Source organism: Solea senegalensis, linkage group LG19, assembly GCF_019176455.1.
Source record: "Solea senegalensis isolate Sse05_10M linkage group LG19, IFAPA_SoseM_1, whole genome shotgun sequence".
NCBI classification, from domain to species: domain Eukaryota; kingdom Metazoa; phylum Chordata; class Actinopteri; order Pleuronectiformes; family Soleidae; genus Solea; species Solea senegalensis.
In genome coordinates this window covers 16,735,573-16,762,724 of record NC_058038.1, presented here as the reverse complement: position 1 = coordinate 16,762,724, position 27,152 = coordinate 16,735,573, and the positions used below count along the sequence as shown (strand labels likewise).

The following is a 27,152-nucleotide window of genomic DNA, read 5'->3' as shown; positions in this document are numbered from 1 at the left end:
AACATGTTGTGCATATCAGAATCCCTTTATTTCCATAAATCTGATAACAAAATGGCTTGTTGATTCTGCAGCAATGATATTCACTCTCTCTGAATATACATATAGTTTTATAACAGTCATAATAATTTTTTTTTACTATCAATTTCCAGCAATGATGAAAAGAAAGCAACAAAACAAAGGGAAACAACATAAAAAAACAATAAAAAACAGGCGTCACATACTGTATTACTGGCTAACAGAACTGTTCACTGGGATCAATGAATTCAAGGGGTCAAAAAAGAAATCACTAAATAAGAATCAAAGTAAGTTTTAAAAATGAACCATAATGTTGAACAAAGTTTAAGAGGCATACTAACAACCTGGAGCAGCAATGAGAATGTAAATCCGAATATTCACAAACATCCCTCAGCTTCAACAAATCACAATTAAAAAATAAAGAAAAAGAAAATTAAATACAACTATATTCTATCATCGAATCAAGCTCAACCTATCCAGAAACTGTCTGGATTTTAATGAGGCGAGGTCAAATATGTATATTTATTTGGCAAACACACGCATTTGGACTTTAGGACACATACAATCTAGACCAAACACAGAACAGTAAGGGTTTGCAAAGTTCTGAAGCAAATTTATTGAAATTACTTATATTCCAAAGTACAATTATGTAATGAAAAATTTGTTCTTTTTTCTTAACTCGTATTCTAGAGACATTGTTTACATCTCATACAACGTTAGTTGACCCGATTATAAATCACTGTAAAAAAAATGAGTACAGCAATTCAGGCCTTTGTCAGACTAACATCCACTTCTTTTTTACTTTGTTGTGTCAAATTGAGGGTTCCTCTCTTCTTTTCAACAGAGCACCAGGCTTTTGTACAAGTGATGGCAGTGATGTTTTTATGTTTGTCACTGTCATCTGAGTCTACAAGTCAAGCCAACCCTTGTGGACTGTGCATTTGCTCCCTCTTCTTTCTCCTCCTCCTCCTTTATTTTCTGCTCTGCACAAGCACCGAGGTGCAGCGCTATAGCTCAGTGCGAGAGCGGGACATGCGGGGGCCTTTTCTGATTTCTTTCCTCTTCTCCTCCTTCCTCCTCCTCTTCTCCTCCTCCCTCAGGATCTTTTGGAAAGCCTCTGCTGTGTGAAGCACCTGGAGCACATTAGAGAAAGTGAGTCACATGTGTGAGTGTGTGTGTTTACTGCGCTCATTGTATTGTTTAGTTACAAACCTCGTTTTCAAAAAATGTTGGGAAACTTTCTATTACTTATTATTGCAGTATAAATGGCTAATGAGAACTTATATTACACAAGTTAAATTAAATAAATACAACAGGAATATCCAAGATGTATGTACAAAATGCATCAAACTGTTGATTTAGCAAAATGACGATGAAGAGGAATGAGGAGTCAGTTATGTAAACCTTATAACAGGATTAAAGAGTTCAAATAGCCATAATTAATATGTCATTAAATTATGCAAATTATGTTTTTTTTTTCATTTGTTTTTTTGCAATTTGGTTGTTTTGTTTACAACACTTGTACCACAACAGGTGCCTTTGTTAATTAGGCACAGGTCTACATACTTGATATAATTGTGTATATATACACAAGTGTATGTGTATATAAGAAAATGTCATGTCAAATATGTTGTTTAAAAAAAAACATTTTTAATAAAGCCTTTATTTAAACAGACAGAAAACATGCTAAACTAATATATAACGTCTCTTTGCAAAAGTCAACTTTAGGTTGCATTTTTTGATGCAGGCAGTATAAAATGACAATGATTTTCTAAAGTACTCTCCAGTACTGTCCATCACGATAACACGACAGTTTGGTACGACAGTGTAATACCACCTGCTACCTGAATCTTTTGACTGTAGATGATGAAGGACATAAGTATTTTGCAATCTTGTGCAAAGACACATTGTGTCTGAAGACAATTCTCTTCAGTTCTCTTGCAAAGTTTGGCACAAAATGGTAAGCCGGGACCCTTGCTTGCAAGTCTTTAGTAATTGCTCCTTTCATGTCGTATCTTGAGACCCTCAACTAGAGCTGCAGCTGACGATTATTTGTGTAATTGATTCATTTGTCGATTATTTTCCCTCTTTTTTTGAGTAATCGTCTGGTCCATAAAAACATTGGTCAGTGATGTTCTCAAATGTCTTGTTTTGTCCACAAACCAAAATGATTCACTTGATTTGTTTTTGTTATATGGAGCAAAGAAATTAATTAATAAAATATTCACATTTAAGAAGGTGAAACAATCAGAAATCTTGTTTCAATCATGAAAAAAAGCTTCAAACTGATTCATTGATTATCAAAATAGTTGACGATTCATTTGGTAATCAATTAATAATCGAGTAATTGATTCAGCTCTACCCTTCCAGCACAATATTATTTGAATAACCTATTACTGTATCACAAATGAATTCAAAGGGTGTTGAAAGCATTCTATATTAGTTACTTTTTTTCATTTTTGAAGTGATTCAACAAATGACAGATTTCAGTTTTTATTGCATATTTAGAAAGTGTCCTAACTGTTCTGAAAATTTGTTTTGCACTTCGGCTCTTAATGGTGTTGGGAGGCTGTTGCTAGGAGACTTAATGACAACTAGGGCATTGGCATAATGTCAATATCTGATGGAGGAATCATTAAAAGTAGTGACTAATGTTGTGTGAGTATAATGTATTAAAATTATGCACTGTACTTACGTCATCTCTCTCTGTGCGGTACGGGTTTATAAAGTCTGGTGATTTCTCCGTTATTCCCAGCTCCTGTGACATCTGACAGAGGTACAGAAAGATGACAGAATAAGAAGAGGAGGGGGTACATTATAGTTTATTCAAAAGAGACAATGAATGCAAGTAACACACCGTCTTATCATTTCTTCTACAGCTTAAAAAGCAATATGATGGAATTTGTCAAATATGTGCAGACAAAAATCTACAAATATTGTAGCATTTCCTCATGTATACTACAGACAGTGAGGCTACATGAAAGTGGGAGGGGAGTGGAGTTACTGAGGCACAAGTGAGTGCTGGATGTACACTTCCAGGATGCCAACTGCTGTTTCAAGTCTGAAAAATTAATCCACTGTGTAATCCTCTTGGCACTATGCTGAGGTCACAGATTAATTCTGCAAGATTCAGTTCATTAACTCACACATTTAACAGGGGGGACACATTTTTATCTGCTTTGCTTTTTTAAAAAATGTCTCGTGGCAGCAATACATCACAAATAAGTCCACTGATGGTGGTACATTTTTGCAGTGATGTCACTCGGTGTCTAACATCTTCATACGTCATGTAAAACCTGAGCTATGTTGGTTCCAGTTTTGTTTTTTAACTGTGCCGTAGACCTTACTTTAGGTTGTGTCTTTAAGTTATTAACTGAAACTAAAATGTTGCCGTCACACGGAGCGTTGCAGGACATCTTTCCTGCCACGGGCCATAAGACTTTGCAACATTTGCTGATGCTCTGAACTTTCTGTTATTTATCTACACATCCAAATCCCAGCACCTTATGACTTTGCAAAAACTGCACACTTGCACAACGTACGTATTTAATGTATTCACGCTGTGTTTTTATTCCTTTTTCACTGCATAGCTACTGATATTATCTTTTATATTTTATGCATTATATTTCTATAATTGTATTTTATGTCTTATATTTCCCATATATGATATAGTTGAATAGTTTTATTTGCCTGATACTGTGCTGTTATAAATCAAAAAACAGCAACACAAAATAACCCGTCTTTGGGATCAATAAGAGACATCTATCTAACACACAGACACTTTATTCTACAAGTTTATGACAGAGCTATAACTATTTTATAATTTGGTTTAATCAATTTCCTTCAGCCAGAATCTGATGCATCATTGTTTCTGATATTGTAGATACAATGTATTAGAGAATATAACAAATAAACCTTACACACAGGCACAAGCAGTAAAATGTATTCATATTCATAGGCCTATGAACCTATCATAGCCTATATTTCACCAACACTAACTCACACATATTTTCTATATTCACCCAGTCAAAAGCACAGCTTTAAAAGTTTAAATGGTGTAGGTTTAAGTCATTGTCTGGTCTTACAAGTGTGAGGACATGTTGGTGGGCTCCTCCAGTGAAAACCCCCGTTTGGTTACAGAAATTCAGTCCCCAGCGCAGCAGACCTCCCCAGTCGGCGTTCCGGTCGTAGTAGTGATGGACAATGCGGGGGAAACGCAATGCCACGTCTCCAAAAAATGCAGTATTCTCCACCACGTGGGAATAAGCTGCAGAGGTTCAAAAAAGAAAGAATCACGCGGCTAAGCACAACAACAAGACGAAGAGTGCAGATCAAGCAGTCCCAAATAAAGTCAGTGGTGGTAGAAGGGTGTATAAATGTCAAAGGAAGTGAAGCTTGAATTCATGACATTCAGAGTGAGGTTACAAAATTGATATTATTGGCACCTGCTCAGAACCAAAGGAGGATAAGGATGAGAGATGGAGAGACTAACAGTGAAGATTTGAGACAAGTGTAAAGCAGCATAAGACAGACCAGTCAGCTGTGGTGGAGACAGAACCAAGAGTGTGAAAGGCAGAATAAATAAATTGACTTACACAAGCACAGTAAGAGGAAAATGAGGAAAAAATGATGAAACTGAGGCGTAAATGTGTATCAGACCTTCTTTGATCTTATCGTCCATGGGGAAGGGATCGTCAGGCTGCATGTTGGCCGCAACCAGGACTTGTCTGGAGTCCTCCAACACCTATTGGATGAAAGATGGACACGTCACTAGCCAGGTTTTTATATTCCACACTCTCTGCTGTGATTGTGCAACTCTGTACACTTTTAAAATATCAGTTTCTCTCACTCATGAGAATCACATGATCACACATAAATATGTTTGTATAAGTTATAATCGCTAGGCCGCCATCTTGTGCCAACAGGTTTCTACAGCAGCCTGAAAAGACAAACCAGCCAAATTTTAAAATTGTGTTGTTGGTTTTTAAAGCTCTTAATGGTTTGGCATCATCCCAAGTGCTGTGGTCTAACAACAGGTTGCATTTAGATGTGTGAAAAACGCGACTAAAAACGCTATCAAGCCTTTTCTGTAGCTGCCCAAAAACTTTGGAACGCTTCACTCATGGAAATTAAATCTGCCTGCACCACTGAACATTTTAAATCACTTTTAAAGACCCATCTCTTCTCCTTCACTCAATTAGTCAACTCAGACACTTCTACCAAGATTTTTTACCATTTTATTATTTTACTTTTATGTTTTTATATTTTATACCTTGTTCCTGTGCCTTTAACTCTGTGAAGCACTTTTGTCAACCCTGGTTGTTTTTAGAAGTGCTCTAGAAATAAAGTTGACATGACTTGAATGGCACCTCTGTCAAAGCCTGAGCAGGTCTGCATTTTCTGAATTGGCATGATGGAACTTCTGGTTTTGGGTCAATGCCACAAAAAGCACGACAAATTTCTACTTTATGGCATACATCACATGATTAGTGCAGCATGTCAAGGTGAATATTGCCTGGCAATCGGTTCCATTGGTAGTGAACATGAATCCCTAGTTAGTTGCAGTGTTAATGAAGGTGAACAAGAATATGAGTCTCCAGTCATGAAAAGGATTGTAAGGCAGTTAGACGCTTTGAACTGAATGCCGATTATTCTTATTGTGATATTTAGCACACCACTTTACATCAGGGTGAACAACATATGCAGTTAGGCAATTAGGTTTAGAATAAAGCAGGTGTTGATTTTATATGTTTGGATAATAAAATTAAACTGGGCGCTTGTTTAAAGCCTGGCAGACCACTGCATTGTCAGGTTGTGTTGCACACAATTACTGTATCCACACACACACACACACACATAGAAGACACGGACAATATTAGCACACAGTACACAGACATTAACTGAGATTAGAGAGTCAGGGACTGTGGAGGCAGCATAAAGAAGAGATATGAGGAGAAACACTCTGAAGCACTATGTCATACACACAGAGTGCTACGAAATGCTGACAGTGTATTTCAGCCACCGAAGGTTGACTACGCTTGTCGTCCTTGAAAAGCACAAAGGTGCATGGATAACTGCTCACCGGGAGAAGCAGACACACTGTAAAGCAAAGCCCCCAGCCTAATGTGAGAGAATGGCACTGCGATTAAACATTCAAATCAATGCAAGGGGAAACATGCTGATGAATGCAATCATTGGATGTGAGGCATTTGATTCCCTGTTGGGCTGGAAACCTCCTCATTACGTCTGATGAGAGCACTAACGATGAGCTCTTAGGAAAAACACAAGTTTTCATACATGTGCTTGACTTTAGCGCTTCACAAAGACAACACGAGACTCCAGCAGGAATGCACAATATAGAGAATATATTCAGTCCCCCCCCCATACAACCATTACAAATAATAGCAATTTCTTTTTTTCTGGATAGGCTACACACTGTCCTGGTCTATATTTGCAGTAAACCCAGAGCAGAAAGACTTTACGTTAGATATTTGTTAATTTATCATTAGTCATATCATTAGCGCAATATTAACAACAGTCACACACTGCATGCACTCTAAAATGTAATGCAGCCCTAACATATTGCATGATATCCTCTTACCTTGAAAAGACCCTTGAGCATGATGTCTATGATCTTGTACTGCTGGTTGATGTCGTTCAGCTCGACAAGGTTCTTAAGCGCATTCAGCTGATCTTTCCTCTTGGTCTCAAACAGCCGCTTGTCTGACAAGAGGAGGTCAGGGAGGGCATAACACACAAACATTCATACATCCATCTGTCACAGTGTAATGCACAACGCTGTGTTACTAACATTCTGGTTCACATTCAGTGACTTACATCATGTAAAGAGAGAGGGAGAGAGAGAGAGAGAGAGAGTTGTCCACATCCACAGACAGGCCTGTGAATGCACTTGGTGGCAGAAGGATACAGATCTCCAGGTTGGAGTCATGTCTTGGTCTGTGCGTGTCAGAGTCGGCCGAGCTGAAGAAGGCAGCGGCCAGTGCCACGAACACTGTGCAGGCACTCTGCATGGTCAGCAGGGAGCAGCAGAGAGGCACCCTTCAGAACACAGAGATGACATGAGATTTTAACTACACAACATATCTGCAAATATTCACGTGATTCAGATCATTTAACACCAGACACGAGTGACTGTAGAATCTTCTTCTTAAAACAAGAACATGTTTTGTTTTGACACAGGTTGAAAACTACAAAAGCCTGTCACTAAAATGCGTAGTTTGTGGCTATCGTTCTTCCTCAAAAGTTGTTAGAAAGGTTCTCTCTGCAGTGGGATATGTGAGATGTTAGAGATAAATGGTCAATATGGACCACCAGAGAGGAGCCAGCATGTGAAGAGGAGCTCCTTCTGTTCCATTTAAAAGACACATCTGATGTCTGGCACTTGCAAAATCCCAAGAGGAACATTAACAATCTCTGAACCAGACTCGCTCTCTGCTCCGTCTTCTCCTCTGCCTTCCTTCTCTCTGGTCTCTCTCTATCCACTGCAGTGTCCCTTTCCAACATTTTCTTTCAGTTGCAACTTCCTTTTCCTCCGAGGCTTTTTATAAGTTTGAATAAGGGAGGATGAAAGCGAGAAGATAAATACAGCAGCTAAAAATAGGACCACATCAAATGAAAATTTGATGAGAGACTATTTTTTTTTTTAGGAAAACATTAAGAGAAAACATAAGTAACTGGAAGGAGGCAGCAGGCAGTGTTGATGAAAAGCTACAACACATCATTCACATTATTCAAGGACATAATAATTCATATGATTCATACATAATTTACCAACGGCTCCATCAATATACAGATGGAGGAGTGTGGAGCTTGAATTGGAGTGTGGAGCATACAGAGAGAGTCGGGGGGAGGGAGGCAAGAGATGAGCAGAGGAGGTTGAGGCTTTCGACAAAGAAAGTGAGGGTGATTGGTGTTCGGAAAGGTTGAGAAATCGGAAGGTGAGACAGGAAACAAGAGCTTTCCTGGAGGACATTTCATCTACTACTGATAAAACTGATAGCCACACAGACTCGGAGAACAAGTGCAAGGAGGAGTAGGAGGCTCTACGATTGGATAATGAGCACAAGGGACTTGATTTTGCACTGACAGAATTAATCTTTACAAGCTTGGCTGCCAAATCCTGAATCTGCAAGACAAGGAAGTGAGCAAAGCTCTCAGGGTATGAATGTTAATTTGCCCCCTCAAGGATCTCACTCAAATCAGAGCATACGTTGCAACAGGACATACTTCAGAGTGCTGATAACATGAACCAACAGCTTCACAGCACATTCTGATGGAACAACTGCCCAAATGCTCTCATCTCACAGTAGATGTCATATTATCCCAGTCCATCCATTATCCAGCCATCTATCGATTCATCTATCTTATGTTATCCAAACCCCACAAATATGACATGGTAAAATGTGCTTAAAAAGGAACATTGCAGCTACTTTAGATTTAATTTGTGGTCTCTGTGGTAACTGGATTTCCTTATTTAAAGATACAATTCTAAGATTACTTTTTTTCTAACAGACTCAGCAGAAACAAGTGTTCCTGAAGACAGCTGAGTGAGAACAACGTTCGATTAAGGCCAATTTGTGCGTTCTGGGAACATCTTTTGGGTAGCTTCCCAGCTTTCTGAGAAATGCTGCGCTAAATATCCTTAAGTGCTGGTCGTAAGCCTCAGTATTTCTACATAACAGCCAAGGAAGTGGGCCGTGTCTCTCCCTTGGCAGCAACTCATCAGGTTGTTTGATGTTCCTGTGCGCTTTGAAACAGGCAGCTATGTAGCTCCGACTGATTATTTACGAGCAAAAAACGTTATCGTCACTAGAACAATTTAGAGCATATATCCAGCTGCTGCTAATATTTACATGAAGGAAAAGAAAGTGCTGAGGCTTTCAGAAGTAGCACGAGGACGTTAAGGAATGATCAATCATCTAATGCATCCATTAACTGGAAGCAGGCAAGCCTAATTACATGGGATGATCAATTTATTCAATCAGTCATAGGCAAATGTGCAAGTAAAGCCCACATTTTTTAGATCAGACTACAGTAAACATGGCTACACCTCGGCCGAACGAGCGTGACTGTGACTCTGACACACTAAAATATTGATTTGAAATGCTCCTTGAACCTCATGCTGAGCTGCATGGAAAGAAATGAAACATCTGATTAACTTAACAGCCATGTGAGAGATTTTTGCCGGCAGCCAATGGGGTTGGGGTGGGGGTGTGTGGGTATTTGTATTTTCTGCCCTCTGTGTTTAAACATAATGCATCTGTAGAAAACATCAATGATTTTGACTGAGAGTCAGTCCTAAATACAAACCAGTATGTGTGTGCTATATTTGTGTTCTTTGTTGTTAGTCTATACCTCTATTATTGCATAATTAACTTTGAACTTATCCTTTCTGAGGCTATTGTGTTGTGTTCTGTTGCGATTCATTTATAAAATAACCATACTCAGCATCTGTCCAGTATTGGTCAAATTACTGGAATGGATAAAGGGTCAACGTAATATCCAGAAATGCAATGCACTATCCGGAAATATGATCCAGTAATAGTACTTGACTGAGCCCGGGCCGTAAAGAGAAAGGTGCACCACTCATATAAATGAGTGATCATGTCAGTTGTGTGGACTTCTTTCAAGGTAAAAGAAAAAAAACAGTCAAGCGTAATACTGTTTGGGAAAAATCATAAAAATAGCAGCAACAGTTTATGAACTTGCTGAGGTTAGGAACTTGCTCATTTTAAAGCCTCCCGATTTGTGATTTGTCCAACAGACCGGCGATCTGTCCAGGGTGTACCCCGCCTATTGCCCCGTGTCAGTTGAAATTGGCATAGCGCACCCCCGTGACCCTCATGTGGAGGAAAAAGTGGTACAAAATGGAGGATAGGATGGTATAAGACACAAAAAGTTGGTATCAAGCCATCCCCATCACCAAACATAGTATAAATTTATTGGAAATGGTTGGTTCGCCTATTCAAAATAACAGATGGCGTGTGCTGCAGAAATGGCAGTAAAACTTGCCTGAAACATTGTATTATTTTAATTCCTCTTGTCATGATTTATATTGTCAATGGGGATGTGATGGTTTGCCATTTAAAAGAGGGTCCCATATAAAAGGTTTGGGAAACATTGCTGCACAACTCACCAACTGCAGGACCATTAATACAAGATGCACTGTAAGATGTGTGTATTCATATTCTCCTCTCCTAGATTCTGGACTAGATGGATTGCCATCAGTCAACACACATGTCCAGGATCCAGTAGGGGGGCTGATTCAGAATTGGCATGTTACTGGGAAATATGAGGCTAGTGTTTGATGAGGGGAGGTCTGACAGCAGAGTGGTTCTCACTGTAGCTGTGTAATCCCATGTTAATCTCTTGGCTGGAGTTTATCTTCTTCTCAGCCAACAACAATCTCCTGTGACAGAGAGAAAGAGGCTGCTGAAGTTCGTTTTCCTGAGTGAGTGATCCCGTTTCTAGCTTTGTCAGATAAGTAGCCCCCCATATATAATCACACCCCAGACTCCACTCTGTGTTGTGAAAAAACACCAGTCCAACTATGATGCTGTTAGTGGAAAGACAAACTGCTGAAGGGCAAGCTGGAATAAACAATCTAAAACAATTTCCAATCAAGAGGTGGAAACAGTCCAAACTGCTAACCAACTGACTGTGTGACATTGATGTCAAAAGGAAAACTGAGGCTTAAGGTGAAACTAACTCCAGGGAGGATGGTAAGAGAGAGACGTCCATCATGTACAGCAGGGGCGGATCCAGATTTCCCTCAGGTTGTCAGTCTGTGGGAGGTTTGAGGTTCAGAGGCTGACACATCATCTCTCGCTCTATTCTCTGCATGCGTTTGCGAGGCTCTCCTTCCATCATCATTCATGAAGAGTCATTGGCGCGGGCATGCGTAATGGTGATGATGATGATGATGGGCGAGTCTGGGTAAAGACCATCAATTTACAGATACTTGGTAACATGCCTCATGCGTGACCCACGTCCGCTTCAGCCGCGTGACTCCACAAGGACAATTACGAGTTGTTGTTTTTTTTTACTTTTAACATTTAATTACTCGTAAATTGTGCAGATGTGGTGTGATACACCTCACAATGTCCAGTGGTTAATTGCGTGTGCTACAGTATTATCAACTGTGGTGCGCTTTTGGTAATAAACCAAGTATTTGAAGTCGCCCCTCAACAGATCGATGTCGGCGGTCGCCGCAATTGTTCGCGCCACAGGAAGCATCAGCCAGCGGGCAACATAGCTCGCCAAACCGAGGAAGAGTAGGACATTATTACAGCCACGTAACTCGCGGATCACTCACCGTGTTGTTGCGAGAAACGGCGGCGACGCACAGCAGCGATGATCTGGCAGTCTCTGCTACAAAGTAGCTCAGTTTCACCTTCGTATCTCCACTCAGCTCGTTAAAGGTCGGCTTCTCGATAAGGAGGTGGACGCGGCTGTTAGTTCACCCACTCACGATCCTCAGGTGACAGCGACACGGAGGTGGAGGTGTTCATTTACATGCGGCGCTCGCTGCTCCACTCCGCCAGCGCCACGATCGCACCGGCTGGTTCGCTTTTGGACGAATGACAGCGAGAGGGGCGCCCGGCAAAGAGGAGGATGTGGTTTCTGCACGGAGGATTTAGAGGGAGACACCAGCAGAGCGCGGGGCAGCAGCGTTTCGTCCCCTGGGGTCATTCATCTCTTCTGACATGATCTTTTTATCGCTCCTGTCAGCTTGTAGTAAAATTGCATTTAAAAAGAGAACAGATAATGAAAATACAACCAAACAAACAGGGTTTATGTACACTCAAAATGAATTAAAAGTGGAGGATGGTGGATATTTGGGCCATTTATATTTATGAATATTATATACATAATAAACATTTTAGAAAACCTTTCTCTGAAAAATGGTGCATCTTTGTTGATATTCACACTAGCAGCAGACATTTTTATTCATCACTTACATTATGTTGGGACAGCCTGGAATAGGTTCCCCTTTTTCCATGTGCGCAGGTGTGCACTCATGATCCTGCATGTGGTTTACTAAATGTTGATCATTGTCTAAATGTATATGTAACAGATAACTGTGAGGCGATGTGGTGCCACCTATGTTTTTTCAGATGTTCATGAAAAAAAAAAAATCTCTTTTGAGATTAAAGGCTGATTTTACAGCTTTCAGATTTAAGATTCTCGATGTACACAAATATCCACAGAGGTCAGAAACTCTTCAGATATTATCCTTCCAGCTCTCCATTCTAATCATCAGTTAGTGACTGAGTGATCTTGTGTAAGGGCGCAGCAGGAGAAACAGATTTACAGTGTGTGGATGGGTGGTTCTCCTGCATGCTCAGGTGCCACAGATTCACCTAAATCGTATAGAGATTTTCCTGCTGTTGTGAAATCATCGCTCTGTGTTCAGAAAATGTGAACTGCAAACTCCACAGAATGTCCAGACCCATATCACCGGACATTGCCAAGAGTTCATGGCCGAGAAACTGTCCTTTCTCGGCCACTGTTTTTTTTTTTGTTTTTTTAAACAAAATCTCCCTGGGTATGGTAAAAAAAAGAAGAAGAAAGAACTGGGTTGTGGGGTTAAGATAACTATTCCAATTACCAAGTCTATTACTTTCATGTTCATGCTCAAAGTGTCCTTTCCACTTCTGCTTAAAGCCCCAGGGACCCGAAAAACAAGCTATATTTTAATTTTACTGTAGGGTTTCATTTTAATGTAGTGAACAGAATCTATGAAAATGACTCAGCTGTCACAATAATAAATGACTACAGTAATGGCTGGTTTAACCTTGGACACTTGTGTCACCACAGTTGTAAAACCTAAAACAAAGTCACATTTTTATGAATACAATGAATGTCCAGAGAGCTTGAATGTCTGATAGTGTCCTTTAGCCACTCAAGGAAATATCAGAGACTCCCTGCAACAATGGCAGAACATAGAACACATACTGTATAACCACTGAGGTTGGTCTATAACAAAGGCACAAATTAGTTTTAGATCTGACGTTTGTATGATGCTGCATTGTCTTGAAATGCCAAAGGTTCACAGCTGAGTATTTTGTCTTTAACACCGCTTGTACATTCAAATGACTCATTTCAAATGAACAATTAAATGCCATCAGGAGCATGTGAGGGAAACAGAAAATACACAACAGGCACACATGAATGAAAGAAAGCTGTCAAACCAATAGCATCATTATTAATTAGGTGCATGTAGTTTTAGCTGGAACATCAGTCTAGCGTCAGTGTAAAGTCTGACAGACAGATGGACACATCGTTGACATGCCTGCAGTCAAGAGTTAAGGAGCAGTTAAGCAGGTTGTGTGTGTGTGTGTAAAACATTATGTTTCACAGGAATGGTAACAATGTGTTTACTGGAATGAATGAATGGATGAATGAATAGTGTTTCACGTGTTGTAATTTTAAGTATGACATGAGAAAATTGTGTTAATGTAACAGCAGGCACCTAAGCTAACATCAAAAGGAGGTGACGTGCACGGAGTATGTAACAGTGTGTGGGTGGATTAAGGGAAGAACGCGCGTGAATCAATCAGTACGACAAATACAGAAAGCCTTTAAGTACCGAGTCTTAGTAAGATACAGTTCATGACTGTTTTGTGGAACGCAATTTAAAAGAGACTAAGTGAAAACCACGACACACAAATTCAATAAGTTGCCAAAGAAAATCAATGACGAGGCTCTGCTGACAATGAAGAACAGGATGATATTGTTTATGCTTCATTGAGTATGTGTGTGTGTTTTTATGAGGACTAAACAACTTATAAGCCATAGGGAGTGAGGATACTTCAGGAAAGTGAAAACATTTTGTCTGGTCCTCACAACTTTAAATGGCCTTTTGGGGGTTAAGACCTGAATTTAGGGGTAAGGTTAGAATTAGGTTTAGGTTAAGGGGCTATGGAATGCATTATTTCTATAAGTGTCCTCAGTAAGAATGTGTTTACATTTTTCAGATGCTTAGATGCCGGTTATTTTATTTTGCAGGGTGTAAGCAGGGATGAGCAAAAATGTAGTGAGCTAAGCTACAGGCCTCACTACATAGAAGCTACCACCTCTACAGAATGTTTCTACTTCATGCTGAACCAGCTTCTTGTCAAGTTAATGCTCTCTCATTGATTAATATGCCAGTCACATATACAGGTTAGTTCCAAATTTAAAAAATAGCAGCAGTCTCTACACGAATTTGAACGTGTGTGCTGCTCTTTTAAACTTATTCAAATGTATTACAACTACTTGATGTAATTGTGTAATTTATCAAACTGTATCTCATAGTTTGATGTGAGAGAATCATTGTGATGCATTTAAAACACCCACTGATGAGAAAATCCAAAGCTAGAAACAGCTGAAGCTACAGTGTCTAGCTGCCTTCATACATAACCTTTTTTTTTTATTGCTGTTCTTTCAATTTTCTTTTCAGTTAGCATTGTCACTTGTGAAAAAGAAATGCAATATAAATCGACTGTAGACTGTAGTTGTGGCTTGTAGACTATTAGTCTGCTTTATACACACTATCTTAGTATTTTATAATGTGGCCTACAGAATTACATCCTCATCACTATCGTCAACATTTTGATTATAGTTCAACCTTAGCCTTTTCTCTTGCAGTGGAGGGTGCAGATCCTCTGATGTCAATAATCTGCAAGACCAACCGTGAGGTAACCAATGCCTGTCAAGTATTTGTCTGCAAGGGTCTCAAACTGTCTCAAATTTCAGTTTAACATGAATCAGACCAGATTAAAAACACAACACATATGTGGAGACTGTTTCGATTGTTTGGGTGTGCAGGTTACAGCGCTGTGTCTGTGAGAGAGACAGCACGGCTAGTGAATCTGAACGATTCGGGGGCTTGACGCGTGTGGGTCTGTGAGTTGAAAGGTATGGTGTGAGTCAGAAAACAGGTCAGGCGGCGACAACAGCACCTGTCCATCAGTTTGCGAGTGTATGCTGCTGTGCACTCCTCTTGCCACTGTCATATTGAAGTGCCTCTGCCAGCTTTGTATATATAAGCATGTCATTGGGTGTGTTATTTCACACTGCATCAAGAAACACTGCTGTGATTGAGTCTCTGAATGTAGCCTATGGACACTAGTGCACTACACACTACTACTAGTGAACAATAAGGGCTGAGCAACAGTGACATTAACAGTGGTTAAACTACTAGTGGGTGCAAGCTGTAGTTCATGTAGAGGTAAGAGTCAATGTGCCTGCATGATATCTATGTGAGTGTGTGTGTTTTCTGTGGTTCAGAGATGTTAATGCGTGTGTTTCGCTTCAGGTTAGGGATACAGGATGTTGCTGGACACACTGGAAACGCAGCTCTTTGCTGGTGTTTGTAGGTTGAGCTCCTCCATCATATTCCTCACTCTCAGCGTGTGCCCCTCTGTGGGAGGACACTGCAGGGCACTGCTCTGGATCTGAATGAATGAAAGAGGCATGAGTTGTTTTTTTGAGATGAAAGCGACAAGTGAAATCCCACTGGATGTGGGATGTTGTATATGATAGTAATTAGAAAACAAGTTTGCTTGTTTGAAAATTATTTACAGCAAACTAACTTATCATAACTACAATGCAACTGATATACTGTATATCTCAGTATATTTGTTCTCCTTTATGTTTTTTAATCACATGGGTATTTTTTTTGCTGACCTGTTATATTGTTTGTATGACTTGTTACAAACCAAATAAGAGAGGAGAGGCTGGAAAGAGGAGCAGCATGATGAGGAGGAGACGACAACACAAAGGCAGAGGAAAAGATGAAAAGCAAGACGAGACATCATTGTGATGCTGGGACCAACAGTAATAAGCAGTGAAGAGGACGTGAGAGGGAAAAACCAATAATGGGAAAACAAATAAATAAGCAAAATGTCTTCAAAGAGAAAAGAGGCTTATGTTGGATTTGGCTGCACTTCAGTAACTGAGTCAGGGCCCATTCAGACCTGGTATTAAAATCCCTAACACTTGTTCACACTTGGCATTAAAATGCATCTGGATGTATCTCCTGTGACCACACATTATCCACCTAGTATCCACACCATTTACTCAAATACAAACTGACATCAAGACAGTTTGCAAGAACAAATGTATGTTTTAGACGGGTCTGACTGTTCAGATGTGTCTCCTGTCAGTGGAACAAGAGGAGCTCGAGTGAGAATCAAAGCTGCTCTCAAGCTGAAAAAAGTTTTACCCACTGGAAAAACTAAATCAGTATAAATAGTGTTGCGGTGGTTGCTCTAATCCGTCCTGAGGACTGCTGATTGTTCAAATTTCCCCAATCGCCATTGCTCTTTTAAAATAAATTACTATTAATTAGAGGTAATTTGCAGCTAGTGTTACTAATTAAGAGCTTTCATTGCTTGATTTACCAACATTTGTTTTAAGCAACTATGTAGATTTAATGTTGGGTCTTTATTCAGGTGACCAAACAGTAGAATCAATGTAACTTTCACACTTTGAAATATTATTTTACCATTCAGCTGAATTCATAGGATAAACCTCGTCATCATTCATGTGTATTATGTTTTTTATTTGCAGATAAAAAAACAACCTGGATTGTATTTGTGCAGAGCAGCAGCTTGGAAATAGCTTGGAAAGGACTGCTACTTCATCATTTAGACTCAAAGGGCTACAGTTTATTCACTACTTGAGAATAGTTTTTCTGTCAGAAAGAGAAACAGAAGTAGAATTACCACCACACAGCTATATAGCTCCGCTATACACCATGTAGAAGGATATATGGTCACAATCTCGCCCTCTACTCCTGAGCTATGGTGTTAAATAACAGCCAGGAAAATGCTTTTGCAGAACACTGACACTGTGAAGTTGACCTTTAAGCATTTGGATATAAAATGTCATTACTGCTAATGTTTTAGCCATTTACACACTTTTGAACTACCTTTCAAAAGAAAACGCTTATATAACTGTCACCAGAGTCACTTAAAAAACATAATACCTCAGTGAGCTGAAAAAAGGCAATTCTACTTTAGAGTTGCAAATGCAATGCACACATGGTTTCTCTCTCTCTCTCATACACACAGTTTTGCATAATTATTCCTCTGAAGACCCTGCATCGCCTTCCATTCATTTGGACAACCTAACCAAAGACTCATTACTAACCTTAACCATTACCAATTAATGCCTTACCCTAAACCTAACCTAAACGCAATTCAAATATTGACCCTAAACTGAACTAGTTCTTCGGAAATGAGGTTCTGCCTCATTGGGACCAAGTTTTTGTCTCCATGATGACTACTGGTCCTGACAAGGACTGTGTTTATGCCAGATAAGGTCCTGTGCACTCACACACACACACCATAAATACCACTATCTTCAGCCCTAACCTAACTCTAACTGTCCAATATTTAATCATTTTTGTATGCAGATTTGCTTTTTTGTCACTATAAGGGTGAGAAATATCCACAATGTGACTGTAAACAGACATTAAAATGTGTCCTGGACACTTCTCCTGTGATCATATATGATCAGAGCTCACTTCCACAAGATGTATGCAAATACACAGATCATTTCTGTTTGTGAGAGTCTAACTGTACAGCTGTTTGTGCCTGATACTGTGTCAGTGTGATGGAGCGACAGCAACAAGAAGTCAGGAGAAGCTGAGTGAATCCTAGCACTACTCCTGCTGCTGTAACATGACGTAAGATTTAACTAATACAAAAAAGCAATCGTGTGTTGATCAGTGTAATTACTGTGGCAGTAGGTAGAAATTGATGAATGTATATGGACATTGAGAAATGTACAAAAAACAGTAAAACCGCAGCAATGAAAATGAGTCACTGTTAGCTGAGGATGAATCACTTTCAAGCACGCTCATCATGCTCCAAAGTTTTTCATGATCAGATCCCGGTTAGAGGACACATACAGGACACTTCATTACTCGGGAGACATAACCCGATACCATTTTTTTGTCTAATACTGATAACAAGTATCAATCGAATTCATAAATTTTTGCATCTTTTTACCTAAGCTGTTAGCAACACATTTGTGCTCATACAGTTGCCACCTCACTTTGGCCAGCTTTAAAAAATATAATTGTCTAACAAATATTTTGCTCCCAAAAGGAAGAAATAAACAACCCGCAGTTTACGATGTGTGCTTAGTGAAGCAATTATGTGAAATTAAGGGGTTTTGGATCATATTGGATTGTGAGTTTTTCTTTTTCCAATCAACACTGATAGCGAGTATCGTATTGACTTGATTGACACTCAATCCTCGCCATTTTTAATTGGAGATTAATAAGGCTGTACTAACAGACTAATTAAAAAACTGGTATCTACAACTGACTGTAAACTGTGTAGTTGGTAGAACAGCCAGAAATGCAATATGTTTCACGACTGAGAAGCTGCATTCAAAGATCTCTATTCACAACAAGTAAGTGCATGCACTCAAATTTAAAGCTGTTTTTTATTTGGCAACAGTAACAAGCAAGTGAATACAGCAGATGGTATTTTAAGGAGCAGGTGAGTGAAGGAAAGGGCAAAGTGTAGAAATGGCTCCAACACTGTTCAGTAATTGAAAAGTGTAAAGCAGACAGCAGAGGTGAATAAAGTGGTATTGGTGAGTTAAGAAGAATTTGGCAAAAGAAGATATAGATAGAGGAGACTTAGAAAGATGGAAAGAAACAGAAAAGGCTTGTTAGTGAAAGGTTGAGCTCAGCAAGCAAGAATGAAAGGGAGAGAAAAAGGGATGGCAGACAGATTCAATTTAGACTGTGCGAAGTTATTAGAAACTTGCAAGCTTTAGAAATCATGAAAAGAGATCAGCTCTGATCTGTGAGGTGTAGAAAGAAAAGGACTGGAAACTGAATGGATGATACAGACGTACACATGCAGTCCTGAGGCAGGAATATAAACACATACTGTATGTAAAGAATCAAAAATGACACAGGATATTTAGGCTGTGGCTTCAACAGCAAACAATGCGTTCTCACACTGTATTTGTTTACACACATGCATGACAACACAGATAAGTTCCGCATAACCTGAGATTTCACCAAATGCAGATCAACACAACCTGCAGAAATTGTGAAGTATACAGTGTGTATTAGAGGTAGACGGACTTATTATTTGGGCCTATAAATCAAGGCGATATCTGCCTCTGGTCATCACTGGCATTATTAAAAATACCAGATCAGTTCAATATCAATTATCGATTTCTAAAAATTGAGCATTGGCATGGAAAGCCCCATATCAGTTGATCTCCAGTGTGTATAGTTGTGTATGCATTTGTATTTTTTTCCTCTTTACGCGCAGCATAAACACTGACCTTGTTAGGACCAGTAGTCCTCATGGAGCCCAAATCATGGTTGTAATGAGACAACACTTCATTTCTGAGCAACTGATTATGTTTAGTGTACAGTTGTGAATTGTGGTTATGTTAAGGTTAGGGTTAGGCTCCAGGAAATTAATACAATGTCCTCTGAAGTCATGGAAACCAGACTGTGTGTGTGTGTGTGCATGTACATGTCTTTAGTAGGCTGTTGGGTGAACATTTGATTCAAACCTATCTTTATGAGGACATTTTGGCTGGTCCTCACAAATTTAAAGGGCTTTTTGAGGGTTAAGACTTTTAGGGTTAGGCTTTTAGTTGTGATGGCTAAGGTCAGGGAAAGCAGTGAAAATATTGTCTTGAAACTGTCGGAAGCGTTTATAACATTGAACTCTGCCACCCTTAAACTCACACACACACTGCACTGGGGGCTGCAGCTATCATCAGATTCTGAGCTACTTTCAGAATACTAAATTCCTGGTTACGTATGCAGTGCTAAATTTTTAAGCATTAAGCAGTCTGAAGGCGCTGATGTTCCTTCAATGTTTGATAATGCCCTGAAGGAAACCCACATGGGATTTGACAGTGACAAAGTAGTTGGTGTCAGACAGGTTGATTTATGCATTCCTAAAAAGTATGATCTTCTAGAACAGTGGTTTTCAAACTTTCTATACCAAGTACCACCTGAGAAAATATTCAGCTCTAACAAAGTAACACCAAACTTAAAATACAGTGGTGTAAATAGGCCGAGCAAAGTGAGCTACAGACTTTTCACGGGAGGCAGATTTATTATTAAGATAACTCTGCTCTCTCATCATCCTCCTGTTTTTCACATACACTTCACACTGGTATAGCAAAATTAGATGAAGGTGGAGCAAGCGATAAGGTGACTTTAATTATTATTTCATTTATTATAATTTTTTTTTATTTGTCTCATTTTCTATGCACTCCAGTCAATATTGATCAGCTCCACTCTGATCACATATCCTGTATATGCAGTAGAACAGTATTCCTGAGTAGCACCAGAGGAAGCTTGCGTACCACTGGTGGTATACACACCACAGTTTGAGAACTATGGTTCTATCATTTTTGTGCAAATCAGTCACTCATATGCACATGAGATATGAACACAATATCCCTTTTTTGTTCCTCTTATGTTGTGATCAGTGTTAGCAGAACAAAGGGTAGTAAAGTTGATTATTGACCTCTTAAAAAAAATGCAATTACTTGAAATGTCGTCATGAACATGAACCAGTGAAGTCTAATCTGCTGATTCTTGTGTCCAATAGAGCACTTCTGCCAAATCTGTAGGAATTCTCTTCAGGCAAGGTTGAAATATTGCTTTCACATGTTTTGCAAGAACAGAGTGACCCTGACATTTGACACTGACTGGTTGAAGCTAACTGTGGTGAGCTGAAAAGTAACTGACTATGAACAAAACACATCAAACCTCGAAGGGAGATGAGCTACAACAGGATAAGCTCCACTCTCGGTTCCTGTCAGCCATGAACAGAGATGTGAGGCTGCAGTGGGAACACACACTCACCAACAATGAACAGTTGAAGACGCAGATGGCTGAGTAATAATATGAGATCAACAACATGAACTGTGTCAACAGTCCAGGCTGTTGCTGGTGGTGTAATAGTGAGGTAATTTTTTTTTCCTTGGCACACTTAAGGCCTCTAAATTAATACCGATCAGTCATGGTTTGTCACAGTCTATATGAGTAGTGTTCAAGGGCCTAATTAGCCACTGCATCAGAGTGGTACAACAGGATATTGGCAGCATTAATGCGTAGCTGACAAATCTGCAAAACGTTTTGGGATGCAATCATGTCAACGTGGATCAAAATCTCCAAGGAAATTTTCCAACATATTGTGGCTGTTTCGAAAGTGCAAAGTGAGCCCTACACAGCATTATTGTGGCGTGGTGTTCAAAATGAAGTGCTTGGTCTATGGTAATGATTGCATTCACCAGATTTTGTGCAATAAAATACATTTTCAATTAAAATTCATTTACTGCTTCGGTAAATCATTGAAGCTTATTTTCAGTTTGCGGCTTGGTTTGAGCAGCTTGGTTATCACAGGACACACGGAACTGACGGTTGGTCGCCTGCAAAGAATGAGGACCAACCACAATACTGCCTCAAAGGAATGTATGAGTAGGCAACTACTTTTTCTTGCTTCCTTATTTCCAAGTCTCTTCTCATATTTTAATTGGGTGGAGCTAAAGAGCCACTGCTCCTGATTACTCACATCAATGCTGAATCTGCCGTAAAGCTGTCAAGAGCTGACACTGCCGCATATACTGGCCCAACAAAGACTATGGACGTCTTCACAGCTGGGGGAAAGTATTCTTTGCTTGTAAAGCTTTACAGTAATCTTAGGTACTGTATTTTGCCATGTTATTTTTGTGCTCATCTCTGAGTAAACCAGAGAAAGTTCAAATCCTCAGGGCTCTGCTGGATGGATTTTAATGGCAGTGGCAAAAGTGGCAAAAGCAGCAAACAGCACAGCCACATGCTGGTTTTTTTGCTGATCTCAGAATGTAATCTGACTGAAACTTGAATTTTGCTGCCGTGGTGCTAACTGTTGGTGTTTTAGGTGAATAAACAACCCTGTCTGTCCGATCAATACTTCCCCCTCTCACCCTGTATTTTACTGACTGTGCTGGTCTTAGCAGCAAATTAATAAAACAATTCAAAGTACTACAAAAGTGAAGTTGATTGTAGGGTTGATGTGGCAGTCAATGTCCTTGGTGTCACACATTGTTCAGGCACACACTGATTATACAACAGCTCACTATTTATTTGTATTATTCTAAAAGACATGGAGTTGGAGTATCAGCTGTGTCAACACTGTCTGATAAATGTTCATGAGCAACACAAGAGAGAGGCTGTCCACAGAAAAAGATTAAAGATCAAAGTGAGAGCTCAACACATGTATTCAACAACACCAGTATTTCACATATTGTTTGTTATTGTTAATTTCACTGTGGGGAATTCCCACACAGCACCATCCCCACTTGATTGCCTTTCTGATTCATTCATTGAGTATTTGTAGATATTCATATGTATTGCTGTGAGAATCCACAAAATAGTTCTCATTATTTTATCTGTGTCTGTGTGGGTCTGTGTGTGAGTGTGTTCGTGGGCACATGTGTGTAAGTCTACCTGTGTGAGGAGCAGCCTGAGGGCCTGTGCTGCTTCTTGGCTGAGCTCCTTCACCCCCCTCCTCTCGACCGCCTCCATCACGCGGAGCAGGTCAGGCTCCCACAGCACAGCCGTACTGCTGTGCAGCAGGAGCTGCAAAAGACACAAACACGTCGCTAACAAATGCAAGAGAGCGAGGATGTGAGAAATGAGAGGGATGTAGAAATAAATAGAAAGATTCAATGCAACACTAAACATGTTTTACTGAGGTGATTTGATGTTGTAGTTTCAGTCAATATAATCTCTATAATTTGTTCATAAAGTACAGCTGAACAAAGTCACTATAGGAAAGCCAACTCAACCTCATTCAACTATCTGCAGTGATGGCTGCAACATTAATGTTTAAAATCTCATTTATAAAAATTAATTAAATGGTGCCAACTTTGGCTTTTTAGAAGACTAAACCTAAAAGGATTACCTAGGTAACCTAAATAATTTTTTTCATTCTTGTTACTGTGTCTTTCTTTTATTATTTTATTGTATAACTGGATATTTCACCCTATGTCAGCTGGGATTGGTACCAGCGACCCTCATGGAAGATGAGTGAGTAAGTGATAACTGGATATTGTGTTTTATTTCTATTACAATGTGTAGTAGTTTTCTATAAAATTTGCATGCTGTCTTCTTGGCAAGGTCTCAATAAGACTGTACCTGGTTAAAAAGGGATATATATATATACATATATACTGGTACACAAAGAGATAGACAGTAAAGAGATTGCAGCTGTGCTTAGAAAAGTTTATAATTTCCTTCAAATGGTTCTAAAGCAGATATAACATTATTTCCAATCCATTAGTGGGTGATAAAACCCACTTACAGCTTAATCTTTAAACCTGCTCTAATCATAGCACTGAGAACGGGGGTCTCCATTTCAATTTGGAATTTTTATGGTCTCTTGCTTTAGGCTGTTGCCACATTAAAGGCACATACTTTGTGGCGACATCAGCATCAAGATTAATTGCATTTGGTAACACATGGGGTGAAATTATCAAATTGTTTTTTTCTACTTTAATTTCTGTGTTGTACAGTGTTGTCAGTCTGCATTTCTCCCCTTCATTTCTCTCATTGCTGTTACCACCTCTGCATTTTCATTTCCCTTATTAACTTTTCATTCATTACATATTGAAGTATATTTATTACTGCTCACAACCATGTCCATGAAAATATAGTATATTTAAGTGGAAAGTGTGTATGTGTGTCAACATCTTACAAGTGTGAAGAGTCTGAGAATGGCAGGGTGCAGAAAGCAACTCTCTCCTGAGTTAAGCAGGCAATAAAGTAGGAATCGGGTCCATGGCTGGCACACCACATATTTTGCTAACACACATATACAGAGAGAGAGAGAGAGACAGAGTGAGGGCGAGAAATAAAACAATGCCCAGGGAGAGAAAAATGACAAGTTAGAATGCCTAATTCAGATCGGCGCAATTTAATTTTGCTCTATTCCTCCTGGTGCAATTACTGAAAATGGGTAACAACTGAAATCTTGCCAGCGGCCACAACACACAGACATAGAGCATATGAAAAAATAAGTGCATGCTTCTGTGTTGAAGACAATTTGAATATGAGAAACAATGAAACACAAATTCAGTAACGACATAGCAACAAAACAGAAATAATATTATATATATAACAGTCACATTTGTTTTTTCTCTGTCTCATATACACACGCACAGACAACCTACACTCACTCATTCATCACGGTCTGCCTTTGTCTTAATACCTGTAATATGACTCTTTCTCTGGAGGAAGCCCAGCAAGGAGCTCAAACAGTTGACCGAGGCTCTTAGCAGCAGCTCGTGCTTCTGAGGAGAAAGGTGAAAAGTGAGAGCCAGGAGGCGTCTTTTGAGACATCTCAGATCTTTATTTATTATTATTTCAAGTCGTGAGGGCCACAGAAATATGAAGTGTGCCTATGTGACACTGCTTGTCAGTTACAGTGACAGAAGAACAGGAAACGCACATTCGCACATACCCCCACAAACTCACACACATGCTCATAAATGGACAAAGATGAATGAAACAAAAAGGAGAGCAAGGGAGCAGGAACAGAGGAACACACACTGGGCTTTGGATAATACATGTCTCTCTCACAGAGGTGGTGCTGGCACTGAGCATATCATAAAGTCCAAAAATACTAAAAGTAGGCCAGGTGGAAACACAGATGACAGTGGAGAGCTACACCCTCATTTTGAAGCAGAGAGGAGGAGGTAGAAGAAGAAAGCAGTCAAGTTTATAAGTGGAGGGGACACAAAAGGGGGGAAAGTGAAGAGGCTGAAGGTAAAAGAAACGTGAAACACATCATTATGTATCAATTAAAGGGCAGGTTTAAATGAGAGCAAAGAACAGAGAGCAAAAGGAAATAGAGCCTGAACTGAGGACACAACATTGAACATTGAAAAAGAGGAAGAACAAAACACTGTGTCCTCAACAAAGTTTTTGTAGCATAGAGTACATGTGTGGGCTCTACCACCTTATGTACTTTAAATGCATTCAGAAGAAGGTGGTGCTTCTATATTGTCAAGAGCAAGGAAATGTGAACCACAAAAAGTGAAGAGAAAAGAGAAAGCGAACAAGGAGAGAAGAGACAGGACACTGGATGATAAAGAAAGGAGAAAAAAGCTAAGCGGAGAGGAGTTCTGAAGATGCGATGTTTCTTCCTGCTACCCAAACAAAGACTCAAGGACAGAGAAAGAGAAAGGGAGAGAGAGAGAGGGAAAGAGAAGAGGGAACTGTTCCTCCTATCAGCTACTGAACAGCAGACCACAGAGCACTGAACCATGGAGCTGAAGCTCAGTTCTGCTCTAGTCTTTTACACAGAGAGGAAATGCCACTGGTGTGGAACCAGAGACTGATATCCTGCAGCAAAGTCAAAGGATAAAAAAACTGAAATGCAACATACTCGAGGTCCAAGTATCATCCAAATTATTTTGACTCAAACAGACAAATATGATATCTACTTTGCAAATGTTAAAATTCTGTTGTATTGTTATGCCATTCTTCCTGCTCGTCTGTATGTGAAACACAATGGAAGTCATCAGACTGGTGAACAATAACTAACTAAAAACAGTCAATTCACTTGATGAATGCGCTGGTGACTAAAGCATTAAAGTGTTCTAAGATTTGTTTATTTTTCTTGTGTGTGTCCTCATTAATACGATCTTTTATTTTTTGTTCATTTGATTGATTGTATTTTCATATTATTGTTCAAGGATTTGTCTTTCTATTTAATATTTACTTGCACTCTCAAGGTTTAAACTTAATTTTTCGTTTCAGTTTGGTCATTATGAGCGACTAGCTAAGTAATGACATAAAACAATTTGAACAATTCTATTTAATAGACAATGAGTCATAGAAGGGAGTAACATCCAATGCATATCTTACTCACACAGTCAGGCTACTATAAGTAACCGCACTCATCCTTGGGCTACTCCTGCAAACCTTGTGATTCATAGATTCACAATGTCTTACTGCAGTTATACAGAAAAATGGCCTTCTATTGTATTTTATTGTGTGACTGTTCGGCAAAGATAGCATCCAATATACAGAGCTGTGTCACAGCGCATATTTATGAGGTGCCTCTGTGTATTGTGACACTGGAGCACTGCAGGATCATAAAAAGTGATCAGCTTTAAAGTAAAATGAAAAGGCTGTGTTGGTATCAACATACATAGACAGTTGATGTTTATATACTACTTGACAAAGACGCTATGTACTCCCTGATTTTGTGCACTCATAGTTTAAACCATGTTGGTTCTTACTCTGTATTGGCAGCCACCCAGGAGAAGTAGTGCTTCACCTATTTAATATAAAATGAATGCTGCAGGAACAAGAGCCTCGCTCTTCTGCAATAAGTAACCTGAGCCAATATACCAGCTACATGAAATAACATTTTAGTCACCTGTGATGCTCTGGATCTGCAAGCCATTCCATTACGCTAACTGCTAAATCAATTGCAATCTAATTTTCTATGCAACCTTGTTAGTGAATGGGATTTTCAATGCCATGCTGTTAGGATTTTAAAGATTGACTTTATGATACCGCTGCTGCAAGGGATACAGAATGGAGTGAGAGTAAAAATGTCATAATGATGTAATATTTAAATTTCTGTAAATACTGTATAACTTATAGTTGGGGCACACAGTGAAGTACTGGCGAGTACTGTTGCCTTGTAGCAAAATGAACCCATGTTTTCAACCCGGTCTGACAAAGGGCCTTACTGTATGGAGTTTGCATGCTGTATGTTGGCCCTGTGACGGACTGGCAACCTGTCCAGTAGGGGTGGGTGAAAATATTGATTTGGTGATATATCGCCATCCTTCCTTGTGCAATGTGATAATGGCTATGCCAAGGCAAATATCGATATTAACATATATATATATATAAATATAATTTATTGTGTATTCTGTGTCACTTTTGTCTCACGCAACAAAAAGTATATAATGTTCTGTTGAAATGGTAGTCGCTGTAGCAGATTCAAATGTATCTACTGATATCAATTCCATATTATGTTTAGGACAGCTCAACAGCAAAATTAACTGAGCTATTTGTACCATCAACACACCAACACACCAACACACACACATACATACTGTAT

General features: G+C 39.4%; 2 protein-coding genes across 2 annotated transcripts in view; both read right to left on the bottom strand.

Annotated features, from left to right (window-relative positions):
* Positions 1-6: 6 nt before the first annotated feature.
* On the bottom strand, positions 7-11,655 carry LOC122785213 (coiled-coil domain-containing protein 134-like). Its single transcript, XM_044050933.1, has 7 exons — positions 11,351-11,655; positions 6,944-7,074; positions 6,617-6,738; positions 4,675-4,759; positions 4,101-4,282; positions 2,711-2,782; positions 7-1,148 (listed from the first exon to the last, which is right to left on the bottom strand). The coding sequence occupies exons 2-7, from the start codon at positions 7,044-7,046 to the stop codon at positions 1,023-1,025; spliced, it is 690 nt and encodes a 229-aa protein (XP_043906868.1). The 5' UTR covers positions 7,047-7,074; positions 11,351-11,655; the 3' UTR covers positions 7-1,022.
* A 1,381-nt stretch (positions 11,656-13,036) lies between these two features.
* LOC122785199 (meiosis inhibitor protein 1) overlaps positions 13,037-27,152 on the bottom strand; it is a 45,449-nt gene continuing 31,333 nt past the window's right edge. The window contains exons 28-32 of the mRNA XM_044050909.1: positions 24,279-24,360; positions 23,766-23,872; positions 22,517-22,648; positions 15,349-15,476; positions 13,037-13,330 (exon numbers count right to left, since the gene is read on the bottom strand). Of these exons, the coding sequence (XP_043906844.1) occupies positions 13,276-13,330; positions 15,349-15,476; positions 22,517-22,648; positions 23,766-23,872; positions 24,279-24,360 (504 nt within the window). The 3' untranslated portion in view covers positions 13,037-13,275. The remainder of the gene's footprint in view (positions 13,331-15,348; positions 15,477-22,516; positions 22,649-23,765; positions 23,873-24,278; positions 24,361-27,152) is intronic.